The sequence below is a fragment of the Rhineura floridana genome, chromosome 5 (assembly GCF_030035675.1).
Source record: "Rhineura floridana isolate rRhiFlo1 chromosome 5, rRhiFlo1.hap2, whole genome shotgun sequence".
Classification (NCBI taxonomy): domain Eukaryota; kingdom Metazoa; phylum Chordata; class Lepidosauria; order Squamata; family Rhineuridae; genus Rhineura; species Rhineura floridana.
The window spans coordinates 174344237-174367221 of NC_084484.1; the positions used below are offsets into that span (position 1 = coordinate 174344237).

At 43.2% G+C, this 22985-nt stretch overlaps 1 protein-coding gene across 6 annotated transcripts in view; it reads left to right on the forward strand.

The window, feature by feature from the left end:
* Window positions 1–3279: 3279 nt before the first annotated feature.
* The window catches only part of PICALM (phosphatidylinositol binding clathrin assembly protein), a 105090-nt gene continuing 85384 nt past the window's right edge, over window positions 3280–22985 (forward strand). For 2 of the 6 annotated variants that reach the window (XM_061628901.1, XM_061628902.1), the window contains exon 1: window positions 3280–3881. In XM_061628901.1, the coding sequence (XP_061484885.1) occupies window positions 3752–3881 (130 nt within the window). In that variant the 5' untranslated portion in view covers window positions 3280–3751. The remainder of the gene's footprint in view (window positions 3882–22985) is intronic. The other 4 variants (XM_061628903.1, XM_061628904.1, XM_061628905.1 and 1 more) reach the window with 3 other exon arrangements.

Consider the following 22985-nt stretch of genomic DNA (forward strand, 5'->3'; position numbering starts at 1 on the left):
AACATCAGTTCTATCGGAGGCTGTGGAATAAACTTCCTTCAGAATAATGTCCCCTCTCGGCCATGTGGAAGTGTGGCAAAATGCACCTCTGATCTTTAGCCTTCACTACAGCTGGTGTTGGACTACGACCTGGGAGACCAGGGTTCGAATCCCCACGTAGCCATGAAGCTCACTGGGTGACCTTGGGCCAGTCACTGCCTCTCAGCCTCATGAAAACCCTAATTCATAGGGTCACCATAAGTCGGAATCGACTTGAAGGCAGTACATTTACATTTTTTAAGAGGGAGTTGGGGTATGAGCTGACACAGCCCCACACAAGAACTATCTTCATGCCGGTGCAGTTGATGGGGTCTTCACCACCTCCCTCAGCATTGTCTATCAGCTCCTCTGAGCTGTGGGGCCATTCAATATGGACTGACAGAGGAGCTGGACATGCTGCCTCTCCTTTGTGTGATGATCAAAGTGGCTACAGTGGCCAGAAGGAGGGCTGCATGGCTGGCAGTGCTGTGCATGATGCTGGCTGCAGGCCATGCTGCCTCCAAGGGAGAAAGGAGTCTGTTGGCCACGGCTTGTGGCATTGCCATGCCTGAGGGTATGTGAGGAATGGATGTGCTATCTATCTGCTGTACTCATCTGTGCTGTGCATCTATTTTTGAGCTTTTTTGGGGGGGTATGGTTTTGCATTGACTTGTGTGGGTACAGGGGAAAGTGGAGTGCATTGGGGGGCTGCAGTGGGGCTACATGTACCTGTGTATTAATGTACATGTTTACAGTGTTCCCCTGGGGTGCATGAATTGTGCATTGTGTACGTGTGTTGGTGATTGGCCAAGCATGCAATGGACAGGGTGGGTGTGCCTGCTGTGTGGTGTGTTCAGATTGGTTTGCAGTGATGGAGTTGGAACCGGCACCATAGGTGTGCCTTTTGGGACTTCTGCTCAGCTTGTGAGGTTTTCCCTTGCTGCAACACCAAATGTGTTGGGGGGACAGTGGTTTTTGTGCTGGCCCATTTTTGGCAGCCACATCTCCTGGCAGATTCCCATGGTTTGGCTTACTCTGTGAGTTAAAATAAATAAATCCACCTCAGGTGATCTTGTTGAAGGCACTAGGTGACCAGGAGCAAGAGGCAGAAAACAAATAGTGCTGATGGTATGAAGGAATTTTGTAAACCTTAACATCATCTACTTAGAAAACACTTTGTTAAAAATTTAGCCACTACAAGTCTCCATATTTTCCCTACCTTTGTATCAAAGCACTGTAATTTTCAAGGCTTCAAAACTCACTATGTAATTTGGCGATGGTGTTGAGACCCAGATGGGACATCACCCATAGGGATGAGCGAGAAATTCAGTTAGCATTTCAAGCCAAATCTATCAAATTTGCACTTTCCAAAACAATATGAGAACTGAAACACAGCCATCCTTTGAAATTCATACTTATTCGGATTTTACAATGAGGTTTGCCAACTAATGTTTTAAAAATGCCTGTGTTAGGGGAAAGTGCATAAAAATGAATATATAGAATCATAGAATCGTAGAGTTGGAAGGGACCTATAAGGCCATCAAGTCCAACCCCCTGCGCAATGCAGGAATCCAAATCAAAGCATTCCTGACAGATGGCTGTCCAGCTGCCTCTTGAATGCCTCCACTGTTGGAGAACCCACTACCTCTCTAGGTAATTGGTTCCATTGTCGTATGGCTCTAACAGTTAGGAAGTTTTTCCTGATGTTCAGTCAAAATCTGGCTTCCTGCAACTTGAGCCCATTATTCCATGTCCTGCACTCTGCGATGATCGAGAAGAGATCCTGGCCCTTCTCTATGTGACAACCTTTCATGTACTTGAAGAGTGCTATCATATCTTCCCTCAGTCTTCTCTTCTCAAGGCTAAACATGCCCAGTTCTTTCAGTCTCTCCTTTTACCTCCAGCCAACCTGTAGTCATTCTAATGATTTGACAGCACCACTCCACCCATGTCAGGTGTTGTACTGGTAGGAGGAGCTTGCTTATCTTGCGTTGGGTTTGGGTGTGGCAACTGTAATATGTTCATCTTGATTAATCCTGCAATACTCTACTTATATTGTACACAAGCTCCACCCCTCAACCTTATTTCCAGCCAACCTGCAGTCATTCTAATGATTTGACAGCAACACTCCACTCATTACAGTCTGTACAGGGGGTGTGCCAGTAGGAGGAGTTAGCTTACTGCACAGACAGTGTAATGGGTGGAGTGTTGCTGTCAAATCATTAGAATGACTGCGGGTTGGCTGGAGATAAGGAAGGGGTGGAGCTTGTGCATTCTATAAGTGGAGTATTGCAGCGTGCTGGCTATTGCTTCAGGATGAATCAAGATGAGCGTATTGCAGTTGCTACACCCAAACCCAACCTAAGATAAGCAAGCTCCTCCTACCAGTACAACACCTGACATGGGGGGGAGTGGTGCTGTCAAATGAAAATAATATACAAAAATGCATGATGAGGGGAAATTGCTTGCAAAAATGTGTACATTAGTAAATAAATAAATAAAACTGACTACAAAAATGTGTGTTAGGAAAACTTCACACTAAAATACTGCAGAACTTTCATGAGGATTTTTTAAAAAATCGCAAATTGCTACAGAAATGTAGAGAATTGAATTTAGGATTGGAAAAATGAGAAACTAAGAGAACCGAAATTCACAGATCTTTCCACCTGTCCATTTGGTAATTCACCCAAACCTCCCAAAATATACATGAGAGGTTACGCTGCTGTGTTACGTCCAACGCATTCAAAACCCCTCAGTAATTTTTGCAAATACCAACAACGAGCCACATGGTTGCTTTTAAATTATAATGTTTGAAACTCCTTGTGTAGTCCGCCCAGAGTCTCAGGGAAAGGGCGGATGCCAATTGAAAAACGAACAGAGAGAGCCAGGCAATTATGTCGACAGATACCACTTTATTATTTTTGGCAGGAATAAGCTGAGGGGCTGAGATTTCCCTTACAACAAGCCAGTGACGATTACCAGCTTCCCACCCGCACGCCAAAGAAGCGTCAACGATGTAGTCAGTGATGAAAAAAAGAACGTGCGGGAAGGGGTGAGAGAGTCGCGCAACTCCCGCCTGATTTCGTCACCGCGTTCCTCCTTGTTACGCGAAAGCGAGGGGGTGGGGCAAGAAAAGGGCAGGGCAGGGCAGAGGGGTGGCCGGGGGAGGAGGAAGGAGAGGACAGAGTGGCAGCGATGGAATGTCACGTGGCAGGGGCGGAGGGGGTGTGGCCCTAAAAATACAGTAGAGCATGTCACGTGGCTAGAGGGGCAGGGCGAAAAGGAGGGTGGAGAGAGAGTGAGAGAAAAGGTGTGTATGTGTGGGGTATACTAGCTATCACGTGATGCTGGTGGCCCGGAAAGACCTGAGGTGGGGCTGAGCGCCTCCTCCGTCCGCCATTTTCCTGCGGTTTCCAGCTGTGTGAAAGGGAAGGAAGGAAGGGAAGAAGGCTGGCGGTGGCAGCCGAGTGTCGGAAGCGCGAAGAGAGGGCGTGGTAGTGACTGGAGACCGAGGAGGCGGAGAAGGAAGCAGGTCTCTTTCCCGGGTGACAGACCCGGCCCTTCCGGAGGGCGGAGCGCTGCCTGGCGTCCAAGGCTAGGCGGCGGCGACGGCTCCAGCTGGGACCGCCCTCCCTCCGTCCCTCCTTCCTTCCCTCATCCCCGCCTCACCAGCTTGGCTAAAGAATAGCGGCGGCGCTCGGAATCTGGCACCTCCACCACCGTCACCACCACCATGTCTGGGCAGAGCCTGACCGACCGCATCACGGCGGCGCAGTACATCGTGACCGGCTCTGCCGTGTCCAAGACGGTCTGTAAGGCCACCACGCACGAGGTGATGGGCCCCAAGAAGAAGCACCTGGACTGTGAGTCGAGCTAAACACCGATTCTCTCCCACCCCCACACACCCCCGCTTTTCCTACTCCACTATTCTTAACTGGCACCGTCTCGGTCGTTTTTCTCTGCCCCCCCGTAGTTCCCCCCAGTTCCTCCCCACACTCTCTCTTCGCCACACTGGGCCTTTTCTTGTGAAGCATTATGTCCTCTGTTGTTCCTTCTGTTCTGCGGTGTTTGGGACCCTCTCCCCTTAACTTTAAGGAATTCACTACCCCACGATGTGGTGTTGGGCACTTAGGTTAAGAGGACCGTGTAAGTGGGTTAGACAAATTAATGGAGGAGGAGAGGTCTTGTCAATGGTTGTTAGCCAAACAATGTTTCTACTAGCCAAACATCAGTTGCAGGGGGACAAAAGCGGACAAAAACTATTGCGTTCATGCCCCTTCACCCTTCCCAGAGGATCCTGGACTAGTCTGACCTTCTTGCTGGATCCAGTGAGACTCGTATTGTGTTCTTAAAGTTTGATCCCCAACCTTACAGTTTGTGCCTTCATCCTCCTCTCTGTGTCTTCTTACCTCTTCTTCTCTTAAGACGTTTCTTTGATTTGTTGGCTGTAACTTCATTGCCTTCCCTTGGTTCATTCCCCACCCCCAACTGTTGTTGGGCTTGCTAAGCCATTTAATTTTTAGCTGTTCTTCAGATGTTTAACCAGTGGCTTATTGAAAGGAGTATAAGAATTAATAGTTTAATAAGCAACAACTGCTTGTTTTGTGGCTCTTTTTGCTCCCTGTTATAATAGCTGATTGGAAACAAAATACTTGCTAATAATAATAGATCCTCACTAATGAATCAGTTAACTACTTGACTAATCTGCTGATAAGTCAGTTAAGGTTGCAGTACCATCTATTATCCTTCAGCATTCTTTTTCAGAGTATCACCAAATTGTCCACCACTTCCTTTCTGAAGGTTCCCTTTGCTATTTGACCTTTCCCTTGGCACCGGCACCTTTCTCCTTATTTTTAAATGAAGCACATTTTCTGATGGCCCAATCCTGCCTCCACTCCCCTGAAAATTACTGTATTACTCAAATAGTTTGAGCCTGTCACTACTAACTCTTTGCTGTTTCACGCTTCTTTCCCTATTGCAGCCTTTGTCTGGTCTGTAGATCAGGGATGGGAAACCTGTAGCCCCAGATGTTGCTAGACTACAACTACCATCATGCATGGCCATTTGCCATGCTGGCTGGGACTGACTTGAGTTGATCCAGCAACATCTGGAGAGTCACTTCCCTATCCCTGCTGTAGATCATGACTTGGTAGCAACAGCTTACTACTTTTTGTGGGGCTTAGCTGCTCATCTTCAGGAAGGGATACTGACACCAATGCTAGTCTTGCCTTGAAGTTGCATTCTGCAAAGCATGGATAACTTTGACTCTACATCCGTCGATTCGGGCTTCTGTAGTTGTAAAAATGTTAAAGTATATATGTATAGCAGTTGCATTTTGGGCTTTGATACCTTTCTGGGATGGACAGTTTTATAATAAAGGATAATAAGCAGCAGTGCAGGTATATTATGCTCCTCCTACCCCTGCCCTGTTTGCAGAGAACTCTCAACATATCTAAGTTTTGCATACTGTATAATTTCTCAGTAGATGGGAGCCTACTAAATTAATTCTGCTACACTCCTGTAGTGGCTTGGGGCTTGAGAGAATGACTAACTAGGAGCTTGGAATGCCAGTTCTGCTCATCTTGGCACCTTCTGTTGAGGTTTGAAATACTGTCATGTTAAACTACTGCTTGGGGACCACATGAGCCCTTGAGCATTTGGGGATCCAGCAGTGATCTACTGATCTGTGATCTGCTCTTTGCTTTCAACTACATCCATACTCCAAGGGCTTTAACAAGGGACACTAAACTGTAACTCTGTAAATGTTGTTGGACTACAACTCCCATCACCCCAGACATTTGGCCTTGCAAGCTGAGGCTTGTAGGAATTGAAGTTCAACAACATCTGGAAGGTTACAGGTTAGCCACCACTGACATGTAGTTTTGCCATCCATTTGGTAGATGGATGGAGGGAAGGGAATTTTGCTTTGAGTCTAAGCACCCCATCCTTTGAGGAGCCTCATTACCATGGGTTTATATTCTGTATGCCTTTAATGTTTGGTCCCTGAGGAGGGGAAAACCTAACCTTTAGCATTTCTGAAAGGCACCCCTACAAACATCTTCCATGCACTCCATTCCTATAGTAATTTCAGAAAGCTGTGACTGTTACTTTAGGTTACTTGGTTCATCTTACAAGGGTGTCCTGGCATTTGTTTCATTGCCTGAATTGTAATACAGTGGAGAAGTCTGTGCAGTCCACTGTACAACTTAAGTTTGCATAGTGAAAATAGATTTGAAGGCTTCTGCCTTTTAATGTGTGTGTGGGATCAGTATCAAAGTAAATGGGTTGCACGTGATTGATGGGAATCTTAACATTAAGAAGCTCCTAATAGTCTAATACCATAAGACTCTGGGCATCATCATAGCAGAAATAGTTTTTAATTCTGTTGGTCAGGACAGTGAGTGTTCTCCACATCTGTGAAATTGCTCCTTGAGTGTAGAATCAGATATTGGCTTCAGATCTTGGCATTTTAAGAACCGCAATTTTAAATTTCAAAAAAGTCAAGGTGCAGAGGAAAGCTCTAATGTGTGTGCAGTATCTAGTGAAGCGAAAAGATTTCCTGTGCTGTTTTATGTGATCCCTGTTCCTTACTTTAGAGAGCCAGTGTGGTGAGTGATTAAAGTGCTGGACTATGACCTGGGAGACCAGGCTTCAAATCCCCACACAGCCATGAAGCTCACTGGGTGGCCTTGGGCCAGTCACTGCCTCTTGGCCTCAGAGGGAGGCAATGGCAGACCCCCTCTAAATACTGCTTACCATGAAAATCCTATTCAAAGGGTTGCCATAAGTCGGAAACGACTTGAAGGCAGTCCATTATATATATATTATATATATATTCCTTACTTTATGCATCCTTCATTCTGCCATTTACAGGCAATTGTCCCAAAACTCCATGTTGTTTTCTTCTTGCACTTTTCTTTGATTCCTTGCTCCATCAAAAAACTCTCCTCGGATTATTATGAAAAAGAGTATTTATGTGCATATATCATGGTTGCAATATTTAGGTTTCCTTGGCACAAGTTAAAAAAATATTTATACACACAGCCAAGATTACCATTGACATTAAAGACTGATGACTACCTTGGAGTGTTTCCATGCACACTCTTACATTGGGTTTAGCAAGATTCTTTTATGTGCATCTGAACAGCAGGTGTGTGAGATGTGTTTTTGAAAATTTCCTTTTGGAATCTTCTCTCTGATTGCAGATGAGAAAAACATCCTTATCTGCTGTGAAGAGTGGTCTGCAGCTGAAGAGAGTTCCAGCTGGTTTTTTATCACTTAGCCTACAAATGTTTCAAGCTATGGTTTCTGCTATAGAGCTTTTGCACTAGAGGGAGTTACTTTGTTGCTCTCTGCCGGATACCAGAGCAGAAGACAAATTGTTGAGTTTATTCTGTTGTTTGGCAAATAAGTAGCAGAGAAAAGTTTGTGGTTCTAACGTAATCTCATTAGGAAGGGTTGGTGGCTAAATCTTGTACGGTCTGACCACCATATTTGATGTTGGAAATAATTTTCCACCAGGTCACATTGTTATGAGTCAGTGGGAGAATGGTTATGCCTTCTGTAGCACGTGGCTTACTGATTTGAATAATTTGGAGCTATTTGCATTGTTGATTCATGAATATAATGTAGTTGTACACAGCTTGTGATACACTTTCATTATTTAGAACAGTCTTCTGCATCCTGATGGTTTTGATGTTTTGGATCATAATTTCCATCGTCCTGCACTGTGCTGTGCTGTTTGGGACTGATGGCAGTTGTAATCTGAACCAAAAGGGGGCCATCAGTTTGGGAAAGGCTGGTTTACGGTGATCTCTCGGGAACTGATGGGTGGTTCTATCTTCCAGCAGGGAGTTGGAAGTAGATGATGGTGACAATTATTGATTTGTGTCTTCCTGCACTAGAGTGTTTCAAAGAAATTTACAAAGTAAATAGGTGGTCTTTAATCTCCTCTTGACTTGCTTTTTAAAAGCATACTTGCTGCTACCCAGAAGTAGCATTAGTAGAAATGATTCCCCCTCAGGAGAGTAAGTATTGCATAAATGAAGGCCTGGTTTCTAAGTAAACTATTCTGAATGTGCACTTTTGGTTTCTTTGTCTTAAAGGCATCTCTAGTAGCGTGTACATATGGTGGTGGTTTTAGGGTCATTCTCAATCACATACGTATGGTATGTTGAGATGTACCCCTTCCTAGGTTGTCTGACACAAGCTGCAGTCATAATTATGTCTGCTCAGAAGCAAGTCATATTGAATTCATTGGGGCTCACTCCCAGGTAAGTGGGGTTTGGATTGAAGCATTACTTGCTCTACTAAGGGATTTTATATTCTTACATGTATTACCATTTCAATCTGTGGTAAAACAGGTATTTAGCATTAAATAAAAAGCCCACCTTGATTCAAATTGGTAAGTTTGGTCTCACAAGGTTCTGTTGGCAACTAAGTAAAAACTTCATGGACCCTTTCAAAGCTGGGATCGTGAGGTTCACGGAGAAACATTTAGACTTCAAAAGCCTGATTGCATAGTATTCCTTATGTCCTCTCTGTAAGCAGCATGTGGATACTGAATGGCTAATCCCTTAACTGACTATTAATTTGATGCTAGAAGTATTCCAGCTTCCTAGTAATAATAATAATAATAATAAAATTTTATTTCTAGGCCGCCTATCTGGCCGAATTAACGGCCACTCTAGGCGGCGTACATAGACTAAAATATAACATAGAGTAAAATATAACATATAATACAAAACAACAATAAGTATACTCAATCCAAACCTACCCCCATCATACAAAAATTTAAACTAAATTAGACAGAGGTCTCGAATGCCTGCCTAAAAAACCATGTTTTCAGTTCTCGGCGGAAGCCTGTCAAGGAGGGGGCATGGCGGAGATCATAAGGCAGAGAGTTCCAGAGGGCGGGGGCCACAATTGAAAATGCCCTCTCTCTGGTCCGCACCAGCTTAGCTGTTTTGACTGGTGGGACCGAGAGAAGGTCTTGGGAGGCTGATCTCGTTTGGCGGCCTATCTGGTGATGCTGAAGGCATTCCTTTAGATAAACTGGACCAAAACCGTGTAGGGCTTTAAAGGTTAAAACCAACACCTTGAATTGGGCCCGGTAAACAACTGGTAGCCAGTGCAGATCTTTAAGTACTGGAGTGATATGGTCTCGGCGGCGGCTGTTCTTGATCAGACGTGCCGCCGCATTCTGTACCAGCTGTAATTTCCGGACCGTCTTCAAGGGTAGCCCCACGTAGAGCGCATTACAATAGTCTAAGCGAGAGGAGACCAGGGCATGTATCACTCGTGGGAGCAGATGGACAGGGAGGTAGGGTCGCAGCCTTTGTGTCAAATGTAATTGATACCAAGCTGCCCGGCTCACCGCCACGACCTGAGCCTCCATGGGCAGCTGGGAATCAAGAACAACACCGAGGCTGCGAACCTGGTCCTTCAGGGGCAATCTTACCCCATTCAACACCAGATCAAAATCACCCAACTTCCTCCTATCTCCCACAAGCAGTACCTCGGTCTTGTCGGGGTTCAGCTTCAGCCTGTTTCCTCCCATCCATTCACTTATGGCCTCCAGGCACTTGGAAATGGTAACCACATCCATCTCTGGTGAGGACTTAAATGAGAGATAGAGCTGAGTGTCATCCGCATATTGGTGGCACTGCAGCCCAAATCTCCTGATGATGCCCCCCAGCGGCTTTATATAGATGTTGAATAGCATGGGAGAAAGGATAGAACCCTGTGGCACACCACAATTGAGAGGCCAAGGGTCTGAAGCCTCATCTCCCAATGCCACCCGCTGGTGCCTATCAGAGAGGTAGGAATGGAACCACTGTAAAACAGTGCCTCCTATTCCCATTCCCCTCAGGCGATCCAGGAGGATACCGTGGTCAACGGTATCAAAAGCCGCTGAGAGGTCCAGGAGGACGAGGAATGTGTGTTCACCTCTGTCCAACGCCCTCCTCAAATCATCCATCAGAGCGACAAAGGCTGTTTCAGTTCCATGTCCAGTCCTGAAGCCCGACTGGAATGGATCCAAATAATCTGCTTCATCCAAGTGTGTCTGTAACTGAGTAGCCACCACTCGCTCGATCACCTTGCCCAAGAATGGTAAATTGGAAATATCTTAGTAATATCTTTTGCCATATGCTCTACTACCTCTGGAATCCTGGGATTGAAAAATTCTTCCATTGCAATCTTTTATAATACTTAGCACCTAATTTTCCTTCCTCCCATTCTCAAAACATTGTTAGTTGGGGAAATAAAAGAATTTGTGTGTGCATGGTATGTCTAGATTGTCTTGTGTCTCAGTTATAATTGATTTGTGGGTTGGATTGGAAGAGGATCTAATTCTTTTGGGGAGAGAATCTCCTGCAGAGAGCGTCTGGCACAGATGATCAGCCTGGCAGGGTTGTGCTGCTTCTTTCACATAAATTCTTAAAAGTTGAGCCAGACCTGAATTGTGTAATTTGGATACTGCTGCTCAAATCTGGATTGATTGTATAACTTCAGACCTCATATACTTTACTATTTAAATTACATTATGTAAGAATTATTCCATGAAGCTTTTACAGAGCATTTTGTTTGCTGGTTTTGATATTTATTTCTTAGAAGGCATGCAGACTTGTAAAAACTAACTATAGCTTTAACTTTTAGGTGGCTTTTAAATATTTTATGTACAAGGTTTTGGAGGTGATCTGGGTTTTTACCATATGCTTGAGGATCAATTGGCATGAACTTATTGCTGAATGGTGTCTTAAACATTCTTGTGTCCATTAGTGATACTGTTTAAAATATGATGAGCTGTTGCAAAAAATGAAATCTTCAGGATTGGAACTAAAGACTTTGTAAGAATTTAGGCCTTATACCAGGGTTTAGAGGTAACCAGCTTCTACCCTACATTGCACATCCCAATGAAAAGGCACTCTGCTCAAACTTGCAAAGGAAAATAATGGGTAGATGTAATATTCCATGGGTTGAAACTTTTCATTCATTCTTGAAAAATACTGTTTTATGAAATCATGACTGAATGACATAATGTAAAGCCTTTTTTCAGGCTTGGTTCTTGATGAGTAAGGCAGCTTTGGTGGTAGATGCAGTTTAGCTCAGTGGAGACCATTGTTGGCTAGGAAGGAAGGTGAGGTGTAATTATCCTGTTTAAAAGGTTTTCTGTCTTAATTATATCACTAGGTTTGTTGGAGTACTGTCATACCAGTTTATAGTGTGTGAAAGCCTGAGTGGTTGTACTAGCAAAAGAACTAGGTGACCTTGGGCTAGTCACTGTCTCTCAATCTAAAATACCTCACATGTTTGCTGTGAGGATAAAATTGGGAGGGGGAGAACCATGTTTGTACACCGCCTTGTGCTCCTTGGAAAAAAGGTGAGATATAAATATAGTAGTAGTAGTAGTATCATCTGTTCCTTTTAATGTTCAGACTACAATTTCACCTCATTTTAAAAAAGAACGTCTTTAAAAGCAACCCCCCCCAGCTTTTGGATAGTCCATGATTCTTAAAGCAAGCATCAGTTTCCCAATACCATAATGTCTGTCAGAGCACAAGTACTGTATGCAGGCAATGTCATTTGTAATTGCATAGTGCTAGTAGCAAAGGGACTGGAACTTCTACTGATTTCCCTTTCTCTGGCAGAAGTGATTCAGCTGCCGTAACTTGTACAGTGGCAGGGGGCACTTAATTCCAAGATTTGCTATGGCTCATTGTCATTGTAGGAAGCCATGAACAGAACTGTTGTGTTGGTGCCGTGTGGGTCTCAAAGTCACACCATGTGTTTAACTGTTTGTGGAAAATAAGAATGGTAAAGTGACCCACAAGATCTATTTCTATTGGGTATCTGGCTACTCTAGCTTAATTTGGGAGCTATAAGGTAGAATTGGTATTATCCCATGAGAAAGAACAAAAGGATACCTTGCTCATTATCATTATGATCTGTTGATGCAATTTGTTTTGAGTCCCCCGTATTTTGATCATTTGGCAATTCTGAGGCATTACAGTGATCTGCAGAACACTGGTTTATTTTGCTTTAAAATGTTGAAGATGCTTTGTTTCAGATGAATAAAAGTTACGTAAATAAAACTTTTTCACAAATCGGTTAAGACTGCTAGGCCACTTCCTTTGTACATTTCTCTCTTCATCGTTTTTTCACTGTTCCGTTAAACCATTTTATTTTAGGGTTGAAGTAGATTCCAGTGTTGTCCCCATATAATTTTTGCAGTAACCAGAAGATTTTTGTAATTGGTTCATTTGCTTTTGATCTTAGTAGTAGTTAAAACATTAGTCTGTTCTGTTGATCTGTTAACATTTGATAAATAATATCTAACCTGAGTCCTGTAGGTCAGCACATAAGATCCTCACCACAATTTATCAGCATGGTTTGCTTGCTGTTCCAATACATTTATATTTATTTGTTCTTTAACCTATAGAGGGTTATATCTGACTCATCATGGTTTGTGCTCATGATGTTTTTGGGACGGCTATGCACAATCACGCTTTCAATACCATTTGCGCCTGCAAAGTTTTGGGTTGGCCATACTACTTCACTTGCAATAGATGCATATCCTGTAATTTCCTGTGAAAATCCTGTAACCATTACAGCAAATATTCTGGGTTTGGTTTTTTCTCCTCTTTTATTGCGCTATAGCGCAATAATGCCCCTCTAGACCGCAACAATGTGGAAACATTGAGGAAGCATCACAGAACAACTAATGAAGTGTGGATAGTCCCATAGAAATCCACCACTAATCATTCATTCATTCATTGGCGATCACTTGTGACTGAGTAAGACTGTCTTCCTAGATAAGGTTTTTAACAGTTTGTCAATAAGTGACTGTGGAGGCCAATTCTGGATCTACACAGCCTCCCACAGTGAGGACATAGGTTTCCAGATGGAAGATGGTCACGATGAGGATTTGTTTGACGTGCCTTTTGCTTAGCTCGTTTGTCCCGTTCGCCCTGTATTCGTACTTCTTCAAAGTCCATAGCACCTTTGATAATAGCCAATCTCTATTTGGGACGTTCATGGGCCAAGACTTCCCAGTTGTCAATGCTCATGTTACATTTTTTTAGATTTGTTTTAAGAACATCTTTAAACCTCTTTTGCTGTCCACCGATATTCCATTTTCCATCCTTAAGTTTGGAGTAAAGTAGCTGCTTTGGAAGACGGTGATTAGACATTCAAACAACATGGCTAGTGCAGTGACGTTGATGTTGAAGGATAATTGTTTCAACACTGCTTCTTCCAAAATGCTAACATTAGTCCGTCTGTCTTCCCAAGTAATTTGCAGAATTTTCTGGAGGCAGTGTTGGTGGAATCTTTCAAGAAGTTGGGAGTGGCGTTTATAAATGTTCCATGTTTCACAGACATACAGTAAGGTTGGTAGTACAATGGCTTTGTAAATAAGCATTTTGGTCTCCCTGCGAATATCCCGACCCTTGAACACTCTGCTCTTCATTTGGGAGAATGCAGCACTCGCAGAGCTCAGACAATGTTGAATTTCAGCACTGATGTCAGCTTTTACAGAGAGATGGCTGCCGAGATAGGGGAAGTGATCAACGTTCTCCAACGTCACACCATTAAGCTGGATCGATGGTGCTACAGAGAGACTAGTTTGCACATGTTGATGAAGCACTTTGGTTTTTTTAATATTAACTGAGAGTCCAAGCTTTCGATATGCTTCTGTGAAGACATTTAGGATAGTTTGAAGTTCTTTCTTTGAATGTGCGGAGATGACATTATCATCAGCATACTGAAGTTCTACAACAGAGGTTGACATTACCTTACTTGTTGCTTTCAGCCTACTGAGATTAAAAAGCTTTCTATCTGTTCGATGTATGATTTCCACACCAGTAGGGAGTTTCCCCGCAATAAGGTGTAGAATCATAGCGATGAAGATAGCAAATAAGGTAGAAGCAATGACGCATCCCTGTTTTACATCTGATCCGACTCTGAATGGATCGCTCTGAAAGCCATTGTTGTCCAAAATTGTCGCTGTCATGTTGTCTTGAAGGAGTTGCAAAATATTCACAAATTGATCAGGGCATCCAGTTTTTAGAAGGATGGTCCAGAGAGCAGTTTGATTCACAGCGTCAAAGGCCTTAGTCAGATCAATAAATGCCATACCTAATGGTTGATTCTGCTCCTGGCAGTTTCGTTGAAGCTGTCGTGCAGTGATCATGTCCACTATCCCCCTGGAAGGGCAGAAACCATTTTGAGATTCAGGGAGGACATCCTCTGAGATCGGCAGGAGGTGATTTGCGAGGATCCTTGCAAGGATTTTACCTGCGGTAGCAAGAAGAGGGATACCTCGATAGTTCCCTCAATCTGTTCTATCACCCTTCTTAAAAAGAGTGATGATTATGGTGTCCCTAAAGTCTTCCAGGATCTCCTCTCTCATCCAGATTTTTTCGATGAGCTTATGAAGTTGTGTAAGTTCAGGCCCACCTTCTTTAAAGACTTCAGCAGGAATCCCATCAGCTCCACTAGCTTTGTTGTTCTTCATTTGATTGATGGCTTTACTGACTTCATCCAAATTAGGGGATACTGCAAGCTCGTCTCTAGTTGTTGTTGTGGGATGTGCGAGAAGACCTCATCAGCCACAACAGAGTTATGATTGAGGAGGTCGTGGTAATGCTCTTTCCAATGCAGTGCAATAGACTCTTTATCCTTAAGCAGTTTGCTACCATCCATTGAACGTGAGGGATTTGTACCATAATTTGTTGGTCCATAGATTGTCTTAGTGGCATTAAAAAAGCCCCGTGTATCATGAGCATCTGCAAAGTGCTGGATTTCTTGAGCTTTCTTTATCCACCAGGCTTTCTTAAATTCTCTAGTTCTTCTTTGGACCTTAGCCTTTGCACTGGTATAGATTTTTTTCTTAGCAGCACAGTTAATGTCTTTCTGCCATATCTGACTTTCCTTTTCTTGTCAATGATTTGCTCAATCTCACTGTCATTCTCATCAAACCAATCCTGATGTTTCTTAGTTTGGTATCCAATAGTTTGTTCACATGCTGCAATAATGGATGTCTTCAGTTTAATCCAGTGCTCCTCGACATTTTCAGGGAGTTCCTTTGGTAGATGTTTCTTGAGAGTTGTTTGAATGCAGGCTCGCTTAATAGGATCTTGAAGGGCATGGGTGTCATTTTACGCCTTGGTTTTCCTCCTTGGAGTCTATGTTGAGGAACAATATTAATGGCCATAGTGGATCGAATTAATCGGTGATCTGTCCAGCAGTCATCAGCACTCGGCATGGCCCTAGTGAGGAGTACATCACAACGATCTCTGCCACGGACAATTACATAATCCAGGCGATGCCAGTGTTTTGACCGAGGGTGCTTCCATGATGTTTTAAATTTATTTTTCTGATTAAAGAGTGTGTTTGTAATAACAAGATTATGCTCTGCACATTTAGTCAGAAGTAGAATGCCATTCAGGTTGCTATTGCCAACTCCTTCTTTCCCAATGGTTTCTGGCCATAAATCGAAATCACGCCCAACTCTTGCATTGAAATCACCCAAGATAATTTTATCCTCCTTAGGTATCTCTGATAAAATGGTGTCCAGCTGGTTATAAAAAATTTCCTTGATGTCTTCATCGGCAGCTAATGTTGGTGCACAAGCACTTGTTGCCTGCTGGTTTTTGGCAAGTTTTAACCAGAGAGTTGAGAGTTGTTCATTAATGCCAGTAGGAACTTTTGACAAGAGCTTCACCAGATTATTTTTAGTAGCAAAGCCTACTCCATGTATTTGTTCTTGTTCAAGCAGTCCTTTCCAGAAGAAGGTATAACCTCCTTTTTCTTCCTTCAGTTGTCCTTCTCCTGCTCTTCGTGTTTCTTGGAGTGCTGCTATCTCAATATTAAAACGTCTCAACTCCCTCGCGATGATGGCAGTCCTGCGTTCAGGATGTTCACTATCTGTATTGTTCAGCAATATCCGTATATTCCCTGTTCCAAAATTCAGTTGTCTTTTGCGACTGCTAAGTGGTGACCCCACTGGACACGGTAATCCAGTCAGGGATAGAGATGAGGCAGACTAAGCTATAGTTGGTCCACTGAAAGTAATGGATGTGACTAACTTAAGTACATTAGTTTCAGTGTGTCTAATCAGAGTAGACACAACATTGTGTACAACCTAAAGAACTATGTTTCATTAGATGTGATCTTGTAATCACGTCTTTTATTTATTTATTTATTTAATTCAATTTTTATACCGCCCATAGCAAAGCTCTCTGGGCGGTGTACATCAAGTAAACACTTTACATTCAATTTAAAACCACCTGGTCATCAAATCAACAATTTAAACATACAACAAAAACTAAGATTAACATAATTAAACCCATTAAATACAAGTCAAAAAGTAATTAGAAAAAGATGAACATATAACTGTCTTTACAACATTAAATACAAAATACTAAAATATTAAAATACTAAAAATACTAAAAATACTAAAATGCCTGGGTAAAGAGGAAGGTTTTCACCTGGCGCCGAAAAGATAGTAATGTAGGCGCCAGTTGTACCTCGTCAGGAAGGGTGTTCTATAGTTCGGGGGCCGCTACAGAGAAGGCCCTCTTTCTTGTAATCGCCTTCCGGGCGTCTTTCTGAGTAGGCACCTGGAGGAGGGCTTTCGATGTTGAGCGCAGTGTACGGCTAGGTTCATATTGGGAGAGACGTTCCATCAGGTATTGTGGGCCCGTGCCGTGTAAGGCTTTATAGGTTAAAACCAGCACCTTGAATCGAGCCCGGAAACATATAGGCAGCCAGTGGAAGCGGGCCAGAATCGGTGTCACATGTTCCGACCGCTTGGTCCCAGTTATTAATCTGGCCGCTGCACTCTGCACAAGCTGCAGTTTCTGAACCGTCTTCAAGGGCAGCCCCACGTAGAGTGCATTGCAGTAGTCCAATTTCGAGGTTACCAGAGCATGAACAACTGAAGCAAGATGTTCCCTGTCCAGATACGGGTGTAGCTGGGCTACCAGCCTAAGTTGGTAAAAAGCACTCCGTGCCACCGAGGCCACCTGTGCCTCAAGTGACAAGGACGGGTCCAAAAGGACTCCCAAGCTGCGCACCTGCTCCTTCAGAGGGAGTGTAACTTCATCCAGAACAGGTCGAACATCCATCTGGTCAGGGGATCCATTTACTAACAGCATCTCAGTCTTGTCTGGATTGAGCTTCAATTTGTTCGCTCTCATCCAGTCCATTATCGCGGCCAAGCATCGGTTTAGCACCTTGACGGCCTCACCTGAAGAAGATGAAAAGGAGAAGTAGAGCTGCGTATCATCAGCGTACTGATGAGAACGCACTCCAAAACTCCTGATGACAGCACCCAGTGGCTTCATATAGATGTTAAAGAGCATGGGGGACAGAACTGATCCCTGCGGAACTCCATATTGGAGCGCCCAGGGTATCGAGTAGTGCTCCCCAAGCACTACTTTCTGGAGACGACCTGCCAGATAGGAGCGGAACCACTGCCAAGCAGTACCTCCAACTTCCAAATCCGCAAGCCTCCCCAGAAGGATGCCATGGTCGATGGTATCAAAAGCCGCTGAGAGATCAAGGAGAATCAACAGGGTTACACTCCCCCTGTCTTTCTCCTGACAAAGGTCATCAAACAGGGCGACCAAGGCCGTCTCCGTGCCAAAACCGGGCCTGAAACCCGATTGAAATGGATCCAGATAATCGGTCTCATCCAAGAGTGCCTGGAGCTGGGATGCAACCACCCTTTCCAGAACCTTGCCCAGGAATGGCACATTTGCTACCGGCCTATAGTTATACAAATTATCTGGGTCCAGGGAAGATTTCTTCAAAAGTGGTCTCACCACCGCTGCCTTAAGGCAGTTCGGGACCACTCCCTCACATAGTGAGGCATTAATCACTTCCCTGGCCCAGCCGGCAGTGCCATCCCTGCTAGCTTTTATTAGCCAAGAGGGGCAAGGATCTAACACAGAAGTGGTTGCATGCACCTGTCCAAGCACCTTGTCAACATCCTCAAGCTGCACCAATTGAAACTCATCCAATAAAATATGACCAGACTGTGCTCCAGAGACCTCATTTGATTCCACTGCTATAACATTGGAGTCTAAGTCCTGACGGATGCAAGATATTTTATTCTGGAAGTGGTTGGCAAATTCGTCACAGCGATCAATTATAGAGATGTATTTGAGGTGTTTCCTTAACCTTGGGGTAGCCAGAGTGGCACCCATGGGTGCAATGGTGACCTTGAAGACTTTCTGGTGCCCGCAAGCATCTGAGCCTGCCCACCCACACCGTTCACTCTATTTCCCTTGCTGTCTCAGTTGACTGAATTGTGTAAATCATGACTTCGGTGCTCTTCAGCTCTGCCATAATGCAGAACCCTTGATCTGAGACAGCCTTATGGATCTTCTTCTTTGGGGGGGGGAGTAGTGATTCCTCAACACCACCATCAAATCATAGTCACCTCTGTGTCCACATATATGTTATGATTTCTTAGTAGTTTTGATGACATTCTATGTAAAATCATGAGAACCCATGTCCTGCTGTTGGCATGCAGTGGATCTGTGATTTTTACTGTGCTGTCTGCCAATTTATTTATTTATTTTATTTATTTAATTCCATTTATATACCGCCCTAAGCCAACGGCTCTCTGGGCGGTGTACAAGAGATAACAGCACAATATATAACTACAATAAATATAATAAAGTCAGAAACCAAAATTAAACAAACAGCATCATAATACAACACTAGTAAAATACAGTTAGAATCCAGTAAATTCAAGAGGATTCATTCTAATCATACTGGATCCAACTTCAGTTCCACACACAAAAAAGTGTGTATGTGTAATGTGAGCATGCTTTCTCTTTCAGTAGCAACCAGAGGCTGTTGTGTCCATGACACTACCTCAGAATCCCAAATGTGCCCATGGGCCCAAAACACTTGGCAACTCTGGATATAATGGGATTCTTGTGATTTCTACTTAATGGTTTCCCTCATAATGAATTTATTAATATTCCCTGCTTAAACTTGGAAATGCTATTCTCTGAGAGAGCCTGCCTGCGTTCCAGATTGAGTTTATGGACAGTAATTGGCGAAATACTGAGGCGTAATCTAGTCCTGTATTTCATCTCAGATAGTGAAACTATGGGAGAAATCTTGTGTCCAAGAAGGACTTTCCACTTGCTCTCACCTGCCCAGAGTAATGAATACAGATGGATCAGAGTAAGTTCTTGCTCTGATTATACCAGACCACTGGTATAATACTTGGAGGACCACTGCTGTAACTAACAAATCTGGGTGGCCTCGAAATAATATATAAGATTAAGATTTAGGCTTCTTTTTGTGAGATGGATATTAAATAGTAGATTCCTTAACCCTGGGGTGGTTTTCTGCATGTATAAAATAGTTTATCATACTTGGAATAGTAATGGCGTGAGAACAGAAGTTTTTTGGGGGGGAAGGAATAGATGGCAGTGGTAGAAACAATGGTGAACTCAATAGGCCGAACATTTTGAAACACAAAGGACAATCCTGTATGACTGTTTTCTGACTCTCAAACAAAATTGTGAACTGTCATGGATTTTTCACTTGCATGCATACATATACATATCTGAATTATTCTGACATCTCACATAACTTGAAATTATGCTGTAGCTGTCAGCTATCTGAAATGAAAGAATGGTTGAAGGGCTGTTCATAATGGCATCCACACTGAATTTTTCTTGATTGTTTTATGACCCTTTTCATTAATATATGCAAAAGGTAGGGAACTAGATCCCTAATGGTTATTAATCTGATCTGTTAATAGTACTTCCTTTGCTGCTATTGTTTCTGTTGTTTCTAATTGGAGCACCAACAGCGCATTCTGTTTATCTCTTCTCAAAACTATTTAATATATTGGGAGGCTTGCCATTTTTATTTTCTAATTATTTCTCTGTTTCTAGAGAACCAGACTCACATGAACAGTACAGCTTCACATTAACATAAGAGTGCTTAATGCATTTTAAGATGTTCCATGTCATTGACTCAAGTTCCATACAGAATTATTCTGAAAACACAAATCTGACTAGACAATATATTTACAGTATGTTATGAACTTGTAATAGATCTAAACACGGAAGGTAGGGTTTTTTTGTACATCCAGTGTAATATTTAGGTTTTGGCGTCCTACTGTTAGACTGCCAGTGTTGTATGGTCTTTTTGTATATACACAGGGTACTCTTGGGACATGTAATTGTTGAAGGTGTGGGTGAAGGGCGAACAGCTGGTATAGCACAGTGGGGAGGAGAGCATGGCTGGGAGTCCAGAGTCTGTGAGTTCAAATCTCTGCTCGTGTCTCCTGGGTGTCAAGGGCCAGCTAAAGATCACCCCCACAGTGAGTGGCTTGGGTTACGTGCCCTGCCACCTGTGCAGACGTGGGCAAGCTGCACAATCCCAAGAAGCCCAGTTGCCCCCCAGCTGGCAGTTGCAGACAAGGAAGTGGCTGTCTTGTGCAGCTGTGGCACGCTGCGCAGGCCCTAGCCAGCTGGGGAGGACTAGCCTCAGAGGGAGGCCATGGTAAACCCCCTCTGAATACCGCTTACCATGAAAACCCTATTGATAGGGTAGCCATAAGTCAGGATCGACTTGAAAGCAGTCCATTTTCATTTTAATGTTGGGACATGTAATTGTTGAAGGTGTGGGTGAAGGGTGGATGGAATTTTATTCTATGAATTTTGATTTTTTAAATGTTATCAGTTTCATTTTTTTTAAATATTGTATGTAATGTTTGATTTCCTTGTAAAATACCTTGCAGTTTTTTAATGAAAAACAAATACTGGAAATAGAAAATTAAGAAATGTTTGAGATTAGAAAATTATGTCTGGTGATATGTTAATCCATATGTTTGCACCGATTCGTCAAGTAGACACCTATCTTATTCTTATTCCTCCTGCTGGGAGGAAGGGCGGGATGCAAAATTAATTAATTAATTAATTAATTAATTTTGCTAGTTTCCTAGGAATAAAGTATAATCATGACTCCACACTACTTATAATAGTTCAAATTTCTGGAAGAGTTCATATATCTTGGTTGGGCACCTGTTTGATTACCAGACGGTTCAACCACATAACACCGATTCTGGCCCGCTTGCGCTGGCTGCCTATTTGTTTCTGGGCCCGGTTCAAAGTGCTGGTCTTGACCTACAAAGCCTTACACGGCACAGGACCACAATACCTGTTGGAACGCCTTCCCCGTTACGAACCTGCCCGTACACTACGCTCATCATCAAAGACCCTCCTCCGAGTTCCTACTTATAGGGAAGCTCGGAGGGTGGCAACGCGGAAAAAGGCTTTTTCTGTGGTGGCCCCCGAACTGTGGAACGATCTCCCAGAAGAGATACGCCTGGCGCCAATGTTACTATCTTTCCGGCGCCAGGTTAAAACTTTTCTCTTCACCCAGGCTTTTTAACATGTTTGTACGCGCTGATATTGTTTTTATTTTTTTAACATTTTAAACTTTTAATGTGTTTATATTGCTATACGTTTATTGTATTTTTGATGTTTCTTGTCTTGTGAACCGCCCAGAGAGCTTCGGCTATGGGGCGGTCTGTAAGTTTAATGAAATAAATAAATAAATACTGTAATATTGTCTTCTATACAGCAAAGGTGTGCAATAAATCTCTGGATTCTAGGTTCCTGTTTAACAGCCTCTTGCAAACCACTTGTTCTCTACCTGCTTGTTTCACTTCGTACTGCATGGATAACCTGGAGTGGCTTATGTAAAGTTCCTGAGCCTTGCCTTGTGACTTGCCAAAGAACAAACTCATTTGGCTGTGTATTTGTGACACCGGCTGGTGGCTAAATGGGCAGAATAGGAAAAGAGGGGGCAGTACTAAAGGAACTAGAAGCCAGAAGAGGCATTAGGTTTGATTTTAGTCTTCAACATTCAGCCCATATGAGATTATTGTGTAAATAAGGTTCCCCCATGTAACTCTTTAACCATACACTTCTTGCAGACGAAGACTCTTATTTCTGATCTTCTGATCTTCAGTGCTGCAGTTCTAATCTGAGAACTTTTTTTGGTATGGCACTCAAGGGACAAGGAATACTTAAGTGTTCCTAGCTACTGAGGTATGTATTTGCATATTCAGGTCAGTTCTAGTCAAACAGGCTCATAAGTAATTTCATTCCAACTTGATTAGAAATTGACAATGAGCATAATGGATGCTGTAAAATCAGCACTGAAGTCTTGCATCAAAATGTCAAGTATATGCTCATGCCAAATACGGAATAGTAGACGGAATGTGTGTACTGCAGTGACAACTGCTAAAGTCAATTAAAAAAAGAAACTAGGCTAAGAAAACTAGTGGCATGTTCAGGCATTTGCCTGAACGTGCAAATCCTGAAAGGGTGAATGCGTACGCAAGCACCCCACCCCAGTGTCCTTGTTCCCTCAGTCCCCAGGCTTCCCTGTTAAGCAGGAGGCTTATATTCGTGTTCACTTGAATGTCAGTGGACCCTCCCCTCCAAGGGATCAGGGACTCTGATAAAACAGGGTCCCTCATCATGTGAGGCATTCTACTGAAGTTCAAGTGAGAGTAAAAGTTACAGACCACCCCAACTTCACATGAGAAAGGTCAGGGACTGAATGTGTAGGGCGATGTGCATGGGGTGGGGCATGTATACACATCTTTGACCCCAGTTTCATAAATAGAGTTTGCATCTTCAGACAAATGCCTGAAGATGATTTAGGTAACTTTCAGAATCTAGACCTCCCCAAGTCTTCACATTTTACAGTGCAATCTAGTTCTTAGATGCTAACTCAATTTCTCATTTATTTTTTGGATATTGGCAAGTGTTGGTACAAAAGATGTGCCTTGCGATTTTGTTAATATTGTACCTGCTGCCTTCATTAGTGTCATATACTGGGGAATGAAGGGATAATTTTGGACTCATTGAAGAAGGTTCCAGTAACTTCAAATTGTGTTTGTATTTGGTTCA